Source organism: Poecilia reticulata, linkage group LG16, assembly GCF_000633615.1.
Source record: "Poecilia reticulata strain Guanapo linkage group LG16, Guppy_female_1.0+MT, whole genome shotgun sequence".
NCBI lineage: Eukaryota > Metazoa > Chordata > Actinopteri > Cyprinodontiformes > Poeciliidae > Poecilia > Poecilia reticulata.
Genome location: NC_024346.1, coordinates 20,730,522 through 20,748,470, shown reverse-complemented (window position 1 = coordinate 20,748,470; position 17,949 = coordinate 20,730,522). Strand labels below are relative to the sequence as shown.

At 38.1% G+C, this 17,949-nt stretch overlaps 3 protein-coding genes across 4 annotated transcripts in view; 1 reads left to right on the top strand and 2 right to left on the bottom strand.

Annotated features, from left to right (window-relative positions):
• Window positions 1–62: 62 nt before the first annotated feature.
• Window positions 63–4,454, bottom strand: LOC103478415 (THAP domain-containing protein 10-like). 2 transcript variants are annotated; one of them, XM_008432266.2, is made up of 5 exons: window positions 3,900–4,454; window positions 3,428–3,560; window positions 1,792–3,318; window positions 849–996; window positions 63–732 (listed from the first exon to the last, which is right to left on the bottom strand). In XM_008432266.2, the coding sequence occupies exons 3-5, from the start codon at window positions 2,233–2,235 to the stop codon at window positions 566–568; spliced, it is 759 nt and encodes a 252-aa protein (XP_008430488.1). In that variant the 5' UTR covers window positions 2,236–3,318; window positions 3,428–3,560; window positions 3,900–4,454; the 3' UTR covers window positions 63–565. The 2 variants fall into 2 exon arrangements, with proteins under 2 accessions (XP_008430488.1, XP_008430487.1); XM_008432265.2 differs by lacking the exons at window positions 63–732; window positions 849–996 and having other exon boundaries at window positions 2,737–3,318; window positions 3,900–4,445.
• A 2,738-nt stretch (window positions 4,455–7,192) lies between these two features.
• dscc1 (DNA replication and sister chromatid cohesion 1) lies at window positions 7,193–10,904 on the bottom strand. Its single transcript, XM_008432267.2, has 9 exons — window positions 10,557–10,904; window positions 9,504–9,672; window positions 9,017–9,151; window positions 8,829–8,919; window positions 8,603–8,741; window positions 8,411–8,463; window positions 8,143–8,297; window positions 7,574–7,722; window positions 7,193–7,478 (listed from the first exon to the last, which is right to left on the bottom strand). Exons 1-9 carry the CDS (start codon window positions 10,724–10,726, stop codon window positions 7,367–7,369), a joined length of 1,173 nt encoding a protein of 390 aa, XP_008430489.1. The 5' UTR covers window positions 10,727–10,904; the 3' UTR covers window positions 7,193–7,366.
• Window positions 10,905–11,761: 857 nt separating this feature from the next.
• Window positions 11,762–17,949, top strand: part of mrpl13 (mitochondrial ribosomal protein L13) — an 11,379-nt gene continuing 5,191 nt past the window's right edge. The window contains exons 1-5 of the mRNA XM_008432269.1: window positions 11,762–11,861; window positions 12,980–13,103; window positions 14,066–14,159; window positions 15,122–15,182; window positions 17,074–17,160. Of these exons, the coding sequence (XP_008430491.1) occupies window positions 11,835–11,861; window positions 12,980–13,103; window positions 14,066–14,159; window positions 15,122–15,182; window positions 17,074–17,160 (393 nt within the window). The 5' untranslated portion in view covers window positions 11,762–11,834. The remainder of the gene's footprint in view (window positions 11,862–12,979; window positions 13,104–14,065; window positions 14,160–15,121; window positions 15,183–17,073; window positions 17,161–17,949) is intronic.

Genomic DNA, 17,949 nt, shown 5'->3' with positions numbered 1-17,949 from the left:
GTTTTGTCCTCAAAAAGACACGAGTGTTTGGATGAATGAGAGAACATAAAATCTGATGCACAAGGGTAGCATGTAAAGTTAAATTAAGCTCAATATACTTGAAAAGATTTTCAGAATTAGATTTTTACTGGCAATATTCTTGAATGGAAAATGTTCAGTGCAACACCTAGTTTTATTTTATCTTCCTGTCAAGGGTGTAGCCTGACTCTCTGTCAATAACCACTAGAGAAAGCCTGTCTCTAATGGACAATGAGGACAAGCGGATTTAATTAATGGATGGATGCATAGTCTTTCTTTTTTCCTATTAATGTAATATCGTAGTAAAATTAGGCCGCAAACATATAGCGTAATGCAGATTGCTAAGAGATATTGATGTGGAACTGAGCTTTCTATCCCAGCAAGCATTGCATTGCCTCTAGCGGTGGCATAAACTTAGTTTTATGTCATTTGACAAGGTGCTCGATAAATATTTTCCCCGCACCAAAGACAAAAGCTACATGGACATCTGCTTTTTTTGTTCTCTGGTCCAAGAGGTATGTCTGCTGCACCAGAACGGTCCACAGGTTCATGTTGAACTGGTCTTGTCCTGAGCAGCTTCCTCCTCATATTCCAGTCCAAGTTGAAGTCTCTTGGATCGTCTTTTTACCAGAGTTGGATGTAGGAGCAGCCGTGGTGACTTTAAGGGGTCTGTGCAGATAATACGATGTTGACTATTAAACATCACCTGTGAGCCTGTTTAAAAATAAAAAATAAAAATGTTGAAGTAACAGAAAGTTTTCTGAATGAGTTTTATTCCTCAAATGTATTATTTTAGTAGCAACAATCCCATTATGTGCAAAGTAACATACCTGTAGTTTGAACTTTAATTTGTCGTGGTATCCTGGTCAGCTGTGTGCCGACTGATCGTGTGTTTGTGGAAATGGACGGAGCGTTGGTCTGGGACGCCACATGTCGTACAAAGTACATCACCTGGTACTCTGTCTTTTCATGACAGTCCTAAACAGCCACACAAACGAGATTTTACAGCCCTTATCACAACCCGTCAATATTACCTTACTCTACGCTTTATAACAGGAAATGACAAGCCAAAATCTATTGGAGCAGATGAGGACAATTCACCCCTTTAGAATTTTGTGATTTGTTGCATTACACCCTGTGTTTAATATTTTTAAAGTCTAAATTACATGTGATGCGTAAACATTGCACTAAATACTCTAAGTTCAAATCAAATAAGAAAAAAAAAAAAACTTTTATTTTTTTATGTAGCTGTTAAACATATTCAAGTTATAACAATATAACTTGGCCTGACATGACAAGCTATAGTTATATAAGCTGAAAGTTCAGACATTCAGCTTTCCTTTGAGCTCCTTAACATGAGCCACCTTGTTTTTAAAGGGACCAAAAATAATTGGCCAATTGACTCAAAGGCTATTTCATGGGCAGGTGAGGGCTATTCCTTCGTTATACCATATTTACAGACAAAAACACTAAAGTTGATGTGTGGCTTGGTGCTCACATTTAGAACATTTTGCTGTGAAAAAACACTTGCAGTCAAAGAAGTGCTCCTTACATTTGGCTACATATTGTATATTTCTTTTTCTTTTTTATTTTACTATTACTTATTTTGCACCATTACATCAAAGGGATTTCTTAGCCTGTGAACATGCCAATTAAGTGAAACACGCCATCCCAGTAAACATAAATGGTTGACGATCAGTGAATGAGTTAGTTTAGGTATTTTCAATGTACTGAGGCAAAAAGTGTAACTCTAATAATACCTTTGTACCTTACCTGAATAAGAGGTGTCATTGTGGCTCCTGAACAGTATGATTCATCCTCCTCCTCTTTTTTTATTTCTACTGATGCAAGCATGGTGGAACTGCCCGGTGGGGTCGGGCTGACCTTTCTGCCCGTTTTGCAGTCATCCTTGGCAAGTAACACAGGACTTTTCTTAACCACTACAGGATATATTGTTGGGACCTGAAAGTCATCTATCAGATCCAGCTTCCTAACCCATTTCATCGACCAGGCCATGTGGTTTGTATAACAGTCTGGCTGGAAATGCTCGCTACAGATCCTCGATGAAGGAGTGTTGCCATTCCAAGTCGGTCTGGTCCTCCTCACGAACTCATTCCAGGCTTTCATCGTCTCCAAGTTATTCGGGAATCCGTGCAGGTTTCTCACGTACGGCTCAGGTCGTTTCCCGCAGCCCTGAACGACGCAGATACACACCATTGAAGGAATAAATCACTTAAAAACACGCGAATTGAGAGAAAAACAAAGGGGAAGAATCCCAGTAAACACTCCGATCAATGAGACATGCGAGGTTTGTGTACTTTCTCTTCATTACCGCCACCAACTGGATTGGAGGATAAGTACAGCACTGCTGTCCCTCGTCACTATGATGCGTTCATCTCCTGCTCAAGGCAGGAGAAAAAGTAATATCATTGGGAAGACAAACAGTGATTAGAAATGCTCTAAATACATTTCTAACGACAAATGAAATCTGAAATAATTTAATAAGCCTAAACTTACACTGCATGAATGCCACAATAGCAAAAACAAGTGTGTCACATTTATTATCAGAATGATCTCTTTAAACAATGAAGGAAAACCCAGCTAGTGTTATGGATTAGAAATCACGTTTTATTAAAAAAAAAAAAGAAAAGAAAAGCTGTATGCAAACTTATGGTTTCAACTGTAAGGTTTCTATTTGCACAAAACATTCTAAATTGAGCCATTCATTGATATATTTTATTATTCCATTAAGCAGCAATATCTGTGGAGTTGCTCTCAACAAAAAGAGGGCTAATGATGTCGCTACAGATTGTTTCCAAACAATCTGATATCAGAAGAAAATCCCAAAAAAAGTGAGGTTCTAGCAGCTTTTGTCCATTTCACATGGCCAGTTTCTAAGAGCTATTGAGATAGAACAGAACGTTCCACCCCAGCAAGCATTGCACAGTTTTCAGTTGTAGCATAAAGCAAGTGCATCACATTTATTAACTTAATGACAAGGTGGCGGATAAACTTTTTCCCCGCACCAACGACAAAAGCTACATGGACACGTGCTTTTATGTTCTCTGGTCCAAGAGGCATGACTGCTGCACCGAAACGGTCCACAGGTTTACGTTGAACTGGTTTTGACCTGAACTGCTGTAGATGCGATGCCTCCTGAGGAAGCTTCCTCCTCACATTCCAGGGCAAGTCGAAGTCTCTTGGATGGTCTTTTAACCAATGTTGGTTGTAAGAGCAGCCGGGGAGTTTTTAAGGGAACTGTGCAGACACCATAATCTCGACCCATTTTCACCTGTGAACCTGTGAAATGTACATGGTCAAAGTAACAGTAAGCTTTCTGAAAGAGTCTTGCTTCTCATATTTATTATTTTACAGCATCAACAATCAAATTATGTGAAATGTAACATACCTGTACTTCGGGATAACCTGGTCAGCTGGGTGCCGACTGACCGTGTGTTTGTGGAAATGGACGGAGGGTCGGTCTGGGTCGCCACATGTCTTACAAAGTACATCACCTGGTGCTCGGCCTTTACATGACAGTCCTAAACAGCCACACATATAGAGAGATTTTACAGCCCTTGTCCCAACCTGTCAACAATAAGCTTTGGAACCGTATCTGTCAAGACAAAATGTAAAATTAGTATTTAAACCCCCCAAAAATAATGTTTTCATGACATGAGGCATGTGTTGAGGTCATGTGGATTTGCTGGAAAGTATTTCTTAATCCATCCACTCTTCACACAATCATTTCTTCTTCTAATTAATGATTTGCCCTGCTACTGACAAAAAGTATCTTAGGCTTTGTTTCACAGCAACCAGTTAATTCTTATGAGAAACCAATTCCTTGAATTCCCCCCAAACATTTCCTTAATTATTTATACCTGAATAGGAGGTGTCTCTGTGGTTCCAGAGCAGTGCGTTTCCTCCTCCTGTTTTATTTCCGCTGGTGCAAGCATGGTGGAACTACCTGGTGCCTTTTGATGGGTCTGTATATGTATGCCTGCTTTGAGATCATCCTTGGTGAGCGATGAAGCATTTTTCTCAGCCACAGCAGGATAAATCGTTGGCACCTGAAAGTCATCTATCAGATCCAGCGTCCTAACACATCCCATCGACCAGGCCATGTGGTTTTTATAACATGTTGGCTGGAAATGCTCGCTACAGATCCTCGATGAAGGAGTGTTGCCATTCCAATACGGTTTGGTCCTCTTCACGAACTTACTCCAGGCTTTTATCGTCTCCAGGTTATTAGGGAATCCATGCAGGCTTCTCACGTACGGCTCAGGTCTTTTCCCGCAGCCCTGAACGACGCAGGTAAACACCATTATAGGATGAATTCATTTAAAAACACGAAAAGGCGCAAAGAACAATGCTAACAAACACACTGTAGTCAATAACAACCGCCGAGACGCATGCGCGATCTGTCTTCTATTTTCTCTTCATTACCGCCACCTTGTGGATTGGAGGATCGGGACTCTACCTGTGAATCCCAATCTAGCAGAATGTCATAAAAATCACTTAGTTTAAAAAGGAAAGCTTACGTTACAAACAGAACAACATATTTCAGTTAATTTTAAAAGATCATGTATTACAGCAAATGAAGCGTCCAAATCATCCGGCCCCACCCCAAACATTTCAATATTAAGAAATATTGAATTTAACACAGAAATGGTGCAATCATACCATTATGAGGGAAGTATGCTGACTTGACTCCACATGTAAGTCAGTCTTGCAAAGGTCATTTCAAAAGAAAATTATGATTCACGGAGTGGTATACCCAAGAACCTCAATGGAAAGTTGACTGGAAGGAAATTTGTAGTGAGAAAAATCGTGCAAAAGCAACAGGGATGCATGCTGCCTTGTGGGGATTGTGAAACAAAGTTCATTCAAGAGTTGGGAAGAAGTTCCTAGGGTGTCTACTGCAGCTGGAGTAAATGCAGTTTAACTGCAAACGTATAGGTTTTTTTTTTTACTTTTTTTTTCTCACTTTTATTACCCCCAGATCTACAACTGGTTGTTTCCCTCCCCTTCCCTTGTTAGTGATTTTGATATACTAAAGAATGAGTGATTTTTGTTTTTTTTTTGTTTTTTGCTTAAGGTGTTTGACCATATACATGTAGAATTTACATCATACGTAACCTTTTCTTGGCTGTGTGTTAAGTGTCAGTGTAATGAGAAGTGAACCTCCATATCAATCTCAAATCTTTCGAGGCCTCAACCAGGTTTTCCTTCAGGAATTCCCTGCAATTAGATTCTTTCACTTTCCGATAATCTCTGAAACGGCTTTCCCATCTGTGCTAAAGAAATGCATAATACTGCCATCATATTTATTCCTTGTTTGTGACTCCATGCGGTATTTGAAATGCAGTTTTAGAACCTAAATGTGACTTAATAAAAATGCCCACCACACTTTTCAGATTTTCAGTGGTTAAAAAAAACCATATTGATAGATAGCTTGGAGCTAAAATTTAAAGTTAAAATAAGAAAAATAATACCTTTGCACTATATGTATACTTTACATATTTCCTTTTTCTTTATATTATGCAAAACTTTAAAATTAGCTGATTATAGAATTTGTGGTAAGAAGTGAAAGATTAGACATGATGACTACAAAAAAAGTATAAGGAAGAAGAAAAAGGAATCAAGCCTTATGAAGAAAGAGCTTACACAGAAGAGAGAAAGACAGAAGAGTTAGTCAGTTTAGAGGAAGTGTGAATCATGCACAGCATCACACTTAAAAAAACAACTGAGACCCCTTCCTTATAAACTGATAAGTCAGCTGTCCTACTGGGTGATGTCAGGATTAGTCAGAGGTCCGCTGCGGATAAAATCATTGTCTTTGTGTCCGGTGAGGCATGGGATGCGTGCCTTTTCATGAGTGTCCAGTTAACTCTTTGTGTCAGATTGGGTTAGTGAAGAAACCTAATCTGTGAATACTTCAGAGTCAAACCAACTTTGCATTAAATTATCATAATTTACAAAATCATGCAAAGTTGGCACTTTTAATGGACTTTCAATGCAACTTTTAGAGCAACTTTGCATTAAAAGTGTCATTATTTACCAAATGACATTTCATGACAACAGTCATAAACATTCATAAAGACTTCTTTATGTTCATGACAGATGTTATGTCGTGTTTACGACAGTGTCATGCCAGTCTTATGCACACCCCTTCAAATAAAGTGTTACCGGGGCTTTATTGAAGGATATTTAGGAATAAAAAAAGGCATCATGAAGACAGAGGAACTCACCACACTTTGGTGAAGTCTCAGGCAGTTAGCTTAACAAAGTAATAAAATATTTCCACAAGCCATGTGGAAAACTTTGAAGAAGAAAGTATGTGAAGAAAGCCAACTTCACATCACCCTGAACACACTGCATTTAGTTGTCTCCTTAAAGTGTTTAGTTTCACTCTAAATATAATCTTAACTTTTTTTTAAAGATCTGTTCACATCCACAAACAAGATGCCAACGTTGAAACTTTATTCTCTTCTGCTTAATTCCTAATTTTGTTTTTGTCCGGCACAACTTTCTCTGCAAATTTAACCACAACTTTTCTTCAAACAGAAGTTCAAATCAGTTGTAAACAATTAAATGTAGATTTTATGTAACCAATTTAATATTAACATCTGTGTGGCCTTAGGTCACGTAAAACGTGTATAAAATTTTATCTAAACGACTTTAAATTTAACACTAACTTTATTGATGTGTCAAACAGACAATGTCTTGATTTTTACAGAATTACATAGCACAAGTATTTTGTCAAGGCTCCAATAACATTTAGTGTAATGCAAGATTAGGGGAAACACTTAGCATATCTTCCTGTTAAAAGAACATATGAGTTAATTCCTGAAACATTAATTACTAGATATCCTAGTACTTTTAATATAAATGATATACATTTCTGTTACAGGAAATGTATATCATTTTTATTAAAAGTACTAGGATATCTAGTACTTTTAATGAAACTAAGTTTCCTGAAATTGGCCAGTAATTTAAATCAATCTGCTTTAAGAGTAATTTACCACAGGAATCAGTGCTGCATGTTTATCACCATGTGGGGATTATTTTGACGTAGCACGCCATCTTGTGGAAAACCACCCTAACAACTCCTGCACAGTTCGAAGTGCAGCTGCTAATGTGCTCAAGTCGAAAATCACAAAACATTACAAGATCCACTTATAAATCTTTATTACACATTTTTCACCTGTTGAACAGAAATTAGTCCAAACTGATTTAAAATCTGTACAAGTTCCCTGCAGGATCGCATTATAGGTAAGTTGATTTCGTTGATATGAAATTGCAGAAATGTCCTGATTTAAATTGATTTCTCTTCTGCTTGGAGAGCTCATGTAGCCACAGGTCGTCTGGAGTTAAAGACTTTGACTCCGTTTTGCATTGACGATCGAGCGTATTTGGTCAGGAGCGCTCCGGTGGTCTGCTTCTCTCCACAAAGGTCTCTGGATGCAGAGAAAAAAAAAAAAAATTTAATAAACCAAAAAAAGAAAAGCAACTGATCTTTTTTCATTATATTTGCTCAACTGAAGCCACTAACTGTATGTATGGAGTGATGTCATCCTCCGTCCACTTCTCTCTGAGTGAGAAGAGGTGATTGAAGCGCTCCACTGTGTCCTCTGGGAGATCTTCCACTCGCAGCAGGCCGATGGTTTCTGGGCGGGACGTCCGATCCACCAGAGCGACGCCCTGGCAGAATTAGAAAGTAGCCAGCACTGAGGTCAGAAAATGTAAACAATTCCTCAAACACATGCAGATAACGCTAAGACATGAAACAAAGCCAATCCTAACTGGTTTATTTTATTTTATTTAATGAAAAGTAAATTACTTGTAAGTTTATTTATAGATAAATATGAAGCCAGCAGAAGAAAAACATTTTCACAACTGTCATTAAAGTAATTAAAAACTAGGCACACTGTTGATGTTTTCATAAAAAAGGACTTTAAGGTAAGTTTCAACAGAATGCCAAGATAGAAAGACATCAGCAATGAGCTTAAAGGAAACACTGTTGCCACCCATCAATCTGCAAATAAATAATAGGCTATTTCCAAACTATTTAAAGTCCATTCAATAAAAATAAACATTCAAAATATTGCTAAAACGGATGACCTTCAGCTGCTCCAGTCTCGTACTCATGCCCTCTGGGACGCTCTGCTGCCAGACGTCCTGGAACTCCTTCAGGTTGAACTTGACGGCATTCTGCAGCAGCATTAGCGCCAGGCCCCGACACACGCTGTCCTCGTTCAACGCATAGAAGACCTCGCCTATGGAGAGGAAGCAAAGTAGGAACAATGACAAATGCGTTAGTGCAGAGACAGTCACCAGTAAAGGAATAAAGTCCTTCAGACTCTCAGTTGCATCTTCACGGGTTCTTTACCGCTTTCAGCGTAGCGCTTCCCGTAGCAGTTCAAACAGTGCTCAATCATCTCCCTGTGGAAACGGGAAACGTTATGACCCGCATTTGGTTAAGAGAAAATAAACCTCACAGCGCATACAAAACTAGCAAAATCTTTCATCAGAAGGAAGCATCCAGTTCACTTAAATCTGTCAACAACCTGGGTTTCCTTACCTGGGCTCCAGTGGAGTCAGCTCCTCCAGACTGGTATGAAGGGGAACCTTGTTGAAGGACCATGACTCAGAATCCACCAGCTGGGCCACGTGACCCAGAAGCTTCATCTCATAGTCAAAGTCCAGCACTCGCCAGTAACCTAAAGGGAGGACAGGCACTTTTCAGATGTCAACAAAATGAACATAAACAGTCACGCATAACTCCTGAAGAAGCTATTGTTGTTTACCATCAATCTGACAGGCGTGGATCGTCTCCAAGTGGGTTTTTAATTCCTCCTCACTGGCCTGAATCCTCTCCAGTAGATCCTCCATTGTGTACTGTCAACAGAGCAAACTATTTACTGATGACTGCAACAACAGGGCTGCTCGTTACTATTCAGCCAAAGTGATATTTAGTTATAATCATAACAATCACCCTGTTCTCTGTGTTCTCCTCTTGTCCCCTTATTGCAGGTCCTTCGTAAGGATTCTCCATTAAAAGCTTCTTCAGCTTCTTCAGTTTAGGTCTCTGTTTCCTCAGCTCCCAGTAACTATTACAGAACCCCCAAATCTGAGACAGACGTGTGAAATGAACATTCATTAGGGTTATCTACAGGTTTGCCTTGATAAGCAGTCACTTAACATTCATTTATTTAAGTAATTCAGCTGAAAAAGTAAAAATCATACAGCTTTGTTACACAAGCTTACATAAGTTGGTAATTGCTTATAAAACAGAAGTATCCAAGCATAATCATCTCTAAAAATGTGCACCAGCATCTATATAAACACGTTTCACTTCTGCTGGGGATTTACTAAAATTAAATGAACTTTTCATGGATAGTCTTTACTTCTGTTCATGTGTGTGCAACAGAATAACCAGCCTTTTGGATTCTATAGGTCACTTTCAGCTGAGATTTCCATACCTGAATGTGCTCCACATGAATGCTGTCCTGGTCGTCAGATAGTTGGTCTGGCGTTCTGCAGCCGGGAACCAGCAGCAGCAGATTGGACGTGTCGGCTATTTTCAGGTCATAGGTCTTGTCGCTGCTACAAAGCACCGCACGCTCGTCTTTATCCCCCCGAATGACAAGACTGGTGACAAGAAAATATCAGTTTTGGTAGGTATAATCACTTCCCTATGGTATACTTCAGTGACTTATGGTTTTCACCAATCCATATATAAATTAAACAAAGGTGAGGTGTGAATTTCCACTGGCAGAATTTAATTAAATCCAAAGTTTTAAAAAGCGCTGTGAAGAAAGCCGTCTGATTTGGCAAATGCAGAGGCAAAGGAGCCGATGCGGCATTAGTAAGCTACCCTACAGTGGACGAGTGACTAATTATGATAAAAATACTGAAGCATCTTGGTTGCGGCAGTCCACCTCATTTATTTCAGACAGACTTTGCTTCTGTGTGTTTTATGTTCACATGTTTGTATCTAGGGCTCAAACAAATACAAACGAACAACTTTGAAGCAACAATTTAAGAGAAAACAATCATTAGACAAATCTATGAAGTCTAATAATCATTTGCCTAATATATGATGTAGTCTGATTTACCAAAGTAGTACGTTTTCCAGATTGTTTTTATCTTGATTAAATAACTATTTATAAAAATGGTTTAAAAAAAAAAAAACTCCAAAAATTGACAGATGTGATGTTTTGTAGCTGACACAGATAAGATGAGATTGGCTGATTTTACACATAAGTTTAACTAATTAGTGTGGAAAACTGTTGATTCGTGAAAACATTTAAATGTAAACCTTTTTTGGGGAAACTGCTTAATTTCCTTAAACTCTGCCAAGCTGGCTTTTAGTATAGTTACAAATCTAGATGCAAGACTGATGCTTGGCTAAAGTGGCATACTGACGTTCGCCCACAGGAAATAATAACAATAAAAAAAGCTCCCAGATTATTATAACAAGTTAAAAAAAATACTATGAATGGCAATCACTGTCAATCTGTTTTCCAGTTTACCTTTCTCCAGCTTCTATAAGTTTGCACAGGGTTTCATCCAGCTCCATTAGGCAGTAGTCTGAAGATGACACATTGTCTCCAAATGATAAACAGTGGACAGTTGAGAGTAAATCTTCCTCTTTCAGTTTAGCGATCTCCAGCGTGGCCTGCACCTCTTCTAAGGTCCTCATTCTCGGTTAATGCTTTCCCAAAGCCTTGAGCTACAGTAAAAAAAAAAGTCGACGTTAGTGTTAATTTCTGTCAAGTTTACCCGCTTTCTCGTTCAGTCGCGGACAGGAAGTGAGGTAACTACTACCGGTGTTACATCGAATTCTGCCACCCCCGGAGGCGGCTGTTGTTTCCAGTAATTTACAGTTGCGGTCTAGAGTTGATACTGCAACAAACGAGCCTAAAATCTAAATGTATTCCTTATATTGCTCCTTCATAGATCAGTAATTTCAGCCGGAGAAGATCTATTTATGTATTTATTTATTTATTGGGGGTTGGAATGATTTAAGGAAAGTGGTCTGAAGTATACCTGACATTATTTCAGGTTTTCCACAAATAACCTTTTCAAAGGAAAACTTTACTAAATTGGTGCAATCACACTCTACATATGTGCAGACCCATAAACTAATATTTCATTGCATCAGTTTCAGCTTTCCTTTTATTAGGGACTAAACAGTATCATGGTGTACCTTTGCAACATTTCTCCAGACTATGACTTTAGCTAAATAATAAATTAAAAGTCCCAAGTTGGACAACTGAAAGTTTTTTTTTCTTCTGATACATCGGATTGATTAAAAGTGATGTCAGGTGTAAACTCAAGAAAATGGAATGCTGAAACGTGATTTGAGAGTGTTTCAACAAGTTGCTTCCAGGTACCACTACCACTATATTCATTAAATTTGTTATATTCTGGTCCTTTGATGAAAACAAACAAAAGTGTGTCTCAAAATTATGAAACAAGCCAAGTCCAAATTATGGGATTCTATCTCATTATGATAAGGTAGTATCTCGTAATCAACAGGTGTTATTCTGCTCATGTATTTTAGTGTAACAAAACATAATAAGATGAACAAAAGTATATAAGCCAAGCTCATAATAATATCTAAAATTTGATAAGTTTATATGAGTAAAAGTATGATTTTATGTGCCTGACAATAAAAACTGTTGACATGTGAATGCTTCAGGAACTAATGAGCGAAACGTGTTTCATCAGTGAGAAATTAATTGACGTACCGCGTCACACGTTGAGGGGTCAAATGTTGTGAGGATGTTTGCATAGCCTCGTGTAATATGTCTAGTTTTTCCAGATCTGCTCAGGTAATTCATAATAAATATAATCATTGTAGTCTTCGTATGATTTAAACTGAATATTTCAACGTCATGTTCGTCCGACCTAAGGAGGAATAGCTGAACGTTGCTAGCCATAGTGCTAGCAAGGAAGCTAGCAAACAAGCCCTCAACCTGATATCACGACTTTCGCTGCTACACATTTTGAATGTTAAGACCAATGCAATTATGGTGGCTAGACTGTTTTGTATTTTCATATAATTCCCCCATTTAATACACATCGGGTGTATTATGGAGCCATTTGTTAAGATGTTCTAGAAAGTGTTATACGTAACTGAGTTAAGTGTCTTTTAAAACATGTTCACTGTTTAAGGCGTTTTAATAGATTTACTAAATTAAAGGCAGGCGAAACATCTTGTAATAGGTTACAAAAAGTAATTTAAGAAACACAATCAATACAAGGATACATACAAAACAAAAATTAAGCGGATAAAAACCAAAATAGGTAAACTGAATCAAGTCAGAAAAAACATAATGTAGCCCAAATTTAAAGTTGCATAAAACTAAAGAACATGACTCAGGAATAATTTCAAAACAATTTTTAAATTTAAAAGTGTACTAAGAGTAATTAGACTAACTCATGTCTTAAATAAAAGCTAAAAAAAAAAGTCAAGTTTACTTTTGGAAATTGAAGCATTGTGAACCAGTGCATTGCACAAGCATAGACTGCAATGGTGAAATTAAGGTCTCACTTAATTTTCATGACAAATGAGATGAACCAAGACCTTTGGAAGATACCTGAAAGAATCTCAAATTCAACCCCCGATTTAGCAGATAGCCCATAGGCTTTAAAAATACCATCACGTTTTCTTTCTTATATTACTCCTTGCAGAAATGGAATCAACCAACTTTTATCCTTTTTTGTCATATTATTTTTTTGTTTTAAAATGTCATAATTGCTTCTGTCAGAGTACCCCAAGGCATCTGTGGCTATAGAGGGGCGTGTGAATGTGTGCGTTAATGACTGAATTTAGTGTAAACGCTCTGGACGACACTGTACAAGCGCAGGCCATTTACCATGATAAGAGTGATTTCTACAGCTTTGTCCCATTATTCTGTCCTCATTTTGTCCTCTTGCTCCTCCACAGCAATGGGCTACGTTTGCCCGATCCTGGTTCCTTATCGACGCCAGGATGCAGCCGCCCGGCAAGATCGCAACCATGTGCTCAGTCAGACTACAGGGGAAGCACAAGCCCATCTACCATGCTCTCAGTGAGTTCTGTCTGCATCAGGGGATTCTCATGTATATGTTAAGCTTATATAATTCTCACAAACTACTGTTTTCTCTTTGAAATACCAACAATCCACCTTTAGATGCATTGCAGTACAAAATTAGCCACAAGATGGCAGCAATGGACTAATAAAAAAAAAATTTCCTTTTTTTTGTTTTTATTACAATAAAAATGTTCAGTTTGGGCAAAATTAAAAGTTTGATTAATCTTTGTTGGCTTTTGTTTCTTAAAATATATCTAACAATATTTTGAACACATGCTTTTTTTAATCTACATTGTAATCTGGATAGCTAACACTGACAGCTTAGTAAAAAAAAGGTTCAAATATATTTTAACAATGAGGAGAGGCATTAATGATGATTTTTTTAAAATAGAATAGTCTGCAATCCTGTCAGTTTAAATATTCTGCTAGTTTTAAAAAAGGGTTCAAAAACATGTCACAATGATTGAAAATAATTTCAGCAGGATATTTTTAGTGCAGCCTGAATCAGCGGATGAAATGGCTTCAACTGGCAGCTTGATTTCCATTTGCCGGTGTTGTCTTCGCTCTGGTCACAGGTGTATGCTTAGATGAAGGGCAATGCAAATACATAATGAGATTTGTACAAGTAATGATAATGAAAGTTTTAAAGCATAAACATGGGGTAAAGCTGCACTGCTTGTGGGGCCAACAGCTTCATTGTTTCTCATCTTCTAAGTATCCACATCTGACAGAAGTGCCTGAAAACAAGTAATCAGTTTTAGTACAAGCTTATGAACAAAATAACCGAGTGGAATATGTGAAAAATCAGCCACTTTCTTTAGCTTTATTCGGTCATTGTTTGGTATGTAGGCCAAAATGGGAATCTGCCACAAAGTGTCTTTATTTCATTAAACTGGAACCCATTAAACAGCCAGCAGCAGGAACAAAGAGACCAACATAAAACTCTCATCTGTTCGTAGGTGACTGTGGCGATCACGTAGTGGTAATAAACACCAAACACATTGCTTTCTCCGGGAACAAATGGGAGCAGAAAGTCTACTCGTCACACACAGGGTAAGGGTTATTTTTGCTGATTATTCCCATCTGCCTACATTTTTTGTTGTTGTTTTTTTTGTTTCCTGTTTGTTTTTTATCCTGTAATCTTCATTTCAGACCTTTTGCCTTTCCATTTTGTTATGTTCTTACTACCATTTGGTTCCTGGAAACAAACTAGCATGCATGTGCTGAAGACATCAGTTTTCTTTTTTCTTATATTCAGTATTTTCATGGGAGAGAAATTATCATAGAAAACCTCAAACTTCGCATTTACTTGGAGCTATTTCAGATACCGTGCTAACAACAATGTTTACAGTTTCTGCGTAATTTAATTGCATTTTGGCGGTGCGAAAAAGTACACAGTTAATGTCTCCATTAAGTACTTGATTACTCCTTAACTGCTTAAAATGATTGCAAATACATTAGATGCCTCCTGTAAAAAAAATATTTCTGCTCTTATTAATGTAAGCAGCACTGCTCTTTTATTTTTTCACTCTCTAATGCTCCGTTGTCCCTGTTAGACCCCGGTTCACGTTTATTTAAGCAGACTGAATGTTTTGAATCAGTCAGTTTGAGAAACGACTCCCATTACCTTTTCAGCTTCACAATTTTGTGCACAGCAAAAGACTAATATTGGATAATCAATGAATCAACTTGTAGGATGCTGTTTGCCCTTATGTGTCACCTTTATCTTTCCCAAAATGGGGAACAAGTTCTGAAACAACCATCAAAACTGAAAGCAGATGTAGGATGCCCTTTTAAAAAGTATTTACACCTAATTTTCAAATCCTGTTATGGCCACAAACTGCAACACATAATGGGACTTGAAGCAGTTTCTAGAGTTTGTGTAAAAAAAAAGTATATTTTATGAAGTTCATTGAAGGTTTTGGTTGGTTGTAATGAGACTTTCTCGAGCTACACGCTCAAGCTTTCAGAGTTGCATGTATTAAAACTGACACCTCTTTGTCGTCTTCTTAAAGGTTTCCTGGTGGATTCAAACAAGTCACAGCTGCTCAGCTTCACCTAAAGGACCCAAAAGCTGTAAGCTGCGCCGCCAACTCTCTGCTTCCTAGCGCTTGTGTTATGCAGGCTGAATTTTAAGCGACCAGAAATGTCAGCACAGGATACCTTGCACCACCTTCTTTTTCATATTCTGCATTTCAGATTTAAGCCTCGCACACAGAGATTAGCACAATACCAATACGTGGCAGATCCCGAGCCGAGGTGGCATTTCCTGATCTGACACTTATCCCTTTTTTCGGATGCACTGCTCGTGCATATTAATGAGCGGTACAGGGAAGTGGGATTAGAGGGCAGTGAATTTATGATGGTGGTTTTTGATATTTTTTTTAAATTCCTCTGTCAGTTTTAGGCTAATACTGAAGTTTCAGATTCTTTTGCATATTCATGATTTCAGGATTATGCTTTGTGTTGTGTCAGGCTACTTATGATGACAATTTTATACCTGTGTATTAAGCACATCAGTTGGACCTTTTTCCTCTCTTTTAACACAGGAACCATAACGTGAAATGATCTATTCCTGAAACTAATCCCTAATAAGGTTTTTAATTTCTCATGTTCTGTTTTAAAAAGCCATTTGTAAATTAACCTTAAGGTTTGTGCAAAAAGAAAATGTGCATGTTCGAAATCTCACTGTTGCTACAGTGAGATTGTTAGAACAGTTTCTAACATATTTAGAAACTGTTCAGTTTCTTTTGTTTGTATAATGTAAGATTTGCTTTCTAACAGGCAGAATTGACTTGGAAATTTAAGACCACAACAGCAAAGATATAAAGATGGTGTGTGCGTGTTTAATTGTGTTTCTGTCCACTAAAGCTGAGTGGTATGAAAAAGCGCTCGCCCACTTTCTGATTTCCTGTTTGCGACACTTCAGTGGTTCAGAACATTAAAATCAAACCAATTTAAATATCAAAGATAACACACGTTGACATAAAATGCACATTTTAAATGAAGGTGTTTATTATTAAGGGAGCCCAAAAAAAACATTGACCAGCCGTTTGTTCTTTGAGTTTTATTTTCACACCTGATGAGTTGTCATGACAACAGTAACGAAAGGAATGATGAAAACGTGAGTTAATCACTGTTGATTGCAATGTTCAACAATATCTCTATTACATCTAAAGACAAATAATTTCCCGTGTTTTGAAATATTTCACGTCACTCTCATTAAGATTGCAGACTCTACTTGAACAAAACTCAATGTATTAGCAGCAGTAAGACCGACTGTCTTTCTGTTTTTAAATAAAAGTAATTTGCGAATTTTGTACTTTTTAATTTCTAGATAAATCTAGTAAAATTCTGTTATTTGGCAACAATCCGATGCTCCTTTGGTAGCCAGTTATCTAAATGTTGCTCCTCGTCCTCATTTGATGCTAAACAATAACAGGCCTTCATAACAGTCATTTTAACACTCGGCTAAAACAGCAGCGTCCACCGAGATTCGCTGTTTGCTTCTCCACGTGCAGCTAGTGTAAGCAAATAAGAATCCCATAAAAATGGCTGTCGTCCTGCGGGAAGCATTGGGATCAGGTGAACGACCTGTTCCGGTCTCCGGTCTGTCGTCAGCCGTCTCCGAGGAGGCATTGAGTTGGCTGCCGGCTCTGCTGCTGATGCAGGTTTCAGACGGGAGGCCTGCCGGTGATTTAGTGGAAGTGAAGTTTGCAGCGAAGCGGGAGACGGGGAAATGGACGGCAGAACAGTTTGTCAGCACAGTGTCTGCCCAGTGTCTCTCTCCAGAATCCCGGTCCAGGAGACCGTGTCCAATCCTTCTCACATTATGAAATATGGTTACATTTAAGAGGCAAATGTAAGAAAAACACAAACATGTGTAGAGTTGTCTTTTTGTTATTATTATGATTATTACTGAATTGCTTGTATGTCATCGTGTGCATTTCTTCCTTGTTTCCTGCAGATAGTGAGGTTAGCAGTTTATGGCATGCTGCCTCGAAATTTGCACCGGCGCACGATGATGCAACGATTGCACATTTTTCCCGAGGATGTAAGTCCCCTCACCTCACGTCTCTGAGTTGTAATAATGGGTTTTTGGACTGCAAGAGCTTGTTCACAGACATCAAAACTTTTGCAAGAAGTTTTTTTTATTTGTATGGGAACTGCAGACACAGAACATTTATTAAAATACAACACCAACTAAAGAAACTCCTCTATTAATGCTGCTGTTTTACGTTTGTTGCAGCCAACATTTTGATTTAAAGCTTGATTGTTGCCTCTAGTTTTTATTTCAGTCACTGCTTGTGATGCATATTTTACAAACTGTCCTTCCATAAACAAGTTACTCCTTTGTCTCAGGTATCCATTTAAACTCAATGAACCAAATAGATCACCTGCCCCAAGTCTTTCTACAACTCTTATAGCTTTGTTTTCGCTCTAAGATGCTCAGCAAAAAAAAAAAAGAAAAAAAAAAGTGTGTAATTCTCTTTGCAGCCTGATCAGAATCAGAAGTGAGCAGAAAATTTGCTGTGCTCTGCTGAGCTAAGCTGGGATGGAGCTAAAGAGACTAATTACATCCCTCTGGGGGTTTTGTCGAACAGCAAGCAAGTTTCCAGTTTTAACACATCCACATGCTTCAGCGTCTGGAGTATGGTTCAAAGTTTGGATAAGACTGGAAGAGGAAAATAGGTGCATGGAAAAATATTTGTATTTCCAAAATTATTCTCTATTGTTTAGCAGTTTCTCAATATCCCTTCATTGTTTTATTTTTTCCACACTGGCTTTCAGACAAAAACGCTGAAATCCTGGGTTCCTCCAGTGGTAACAGTGGTATATATAT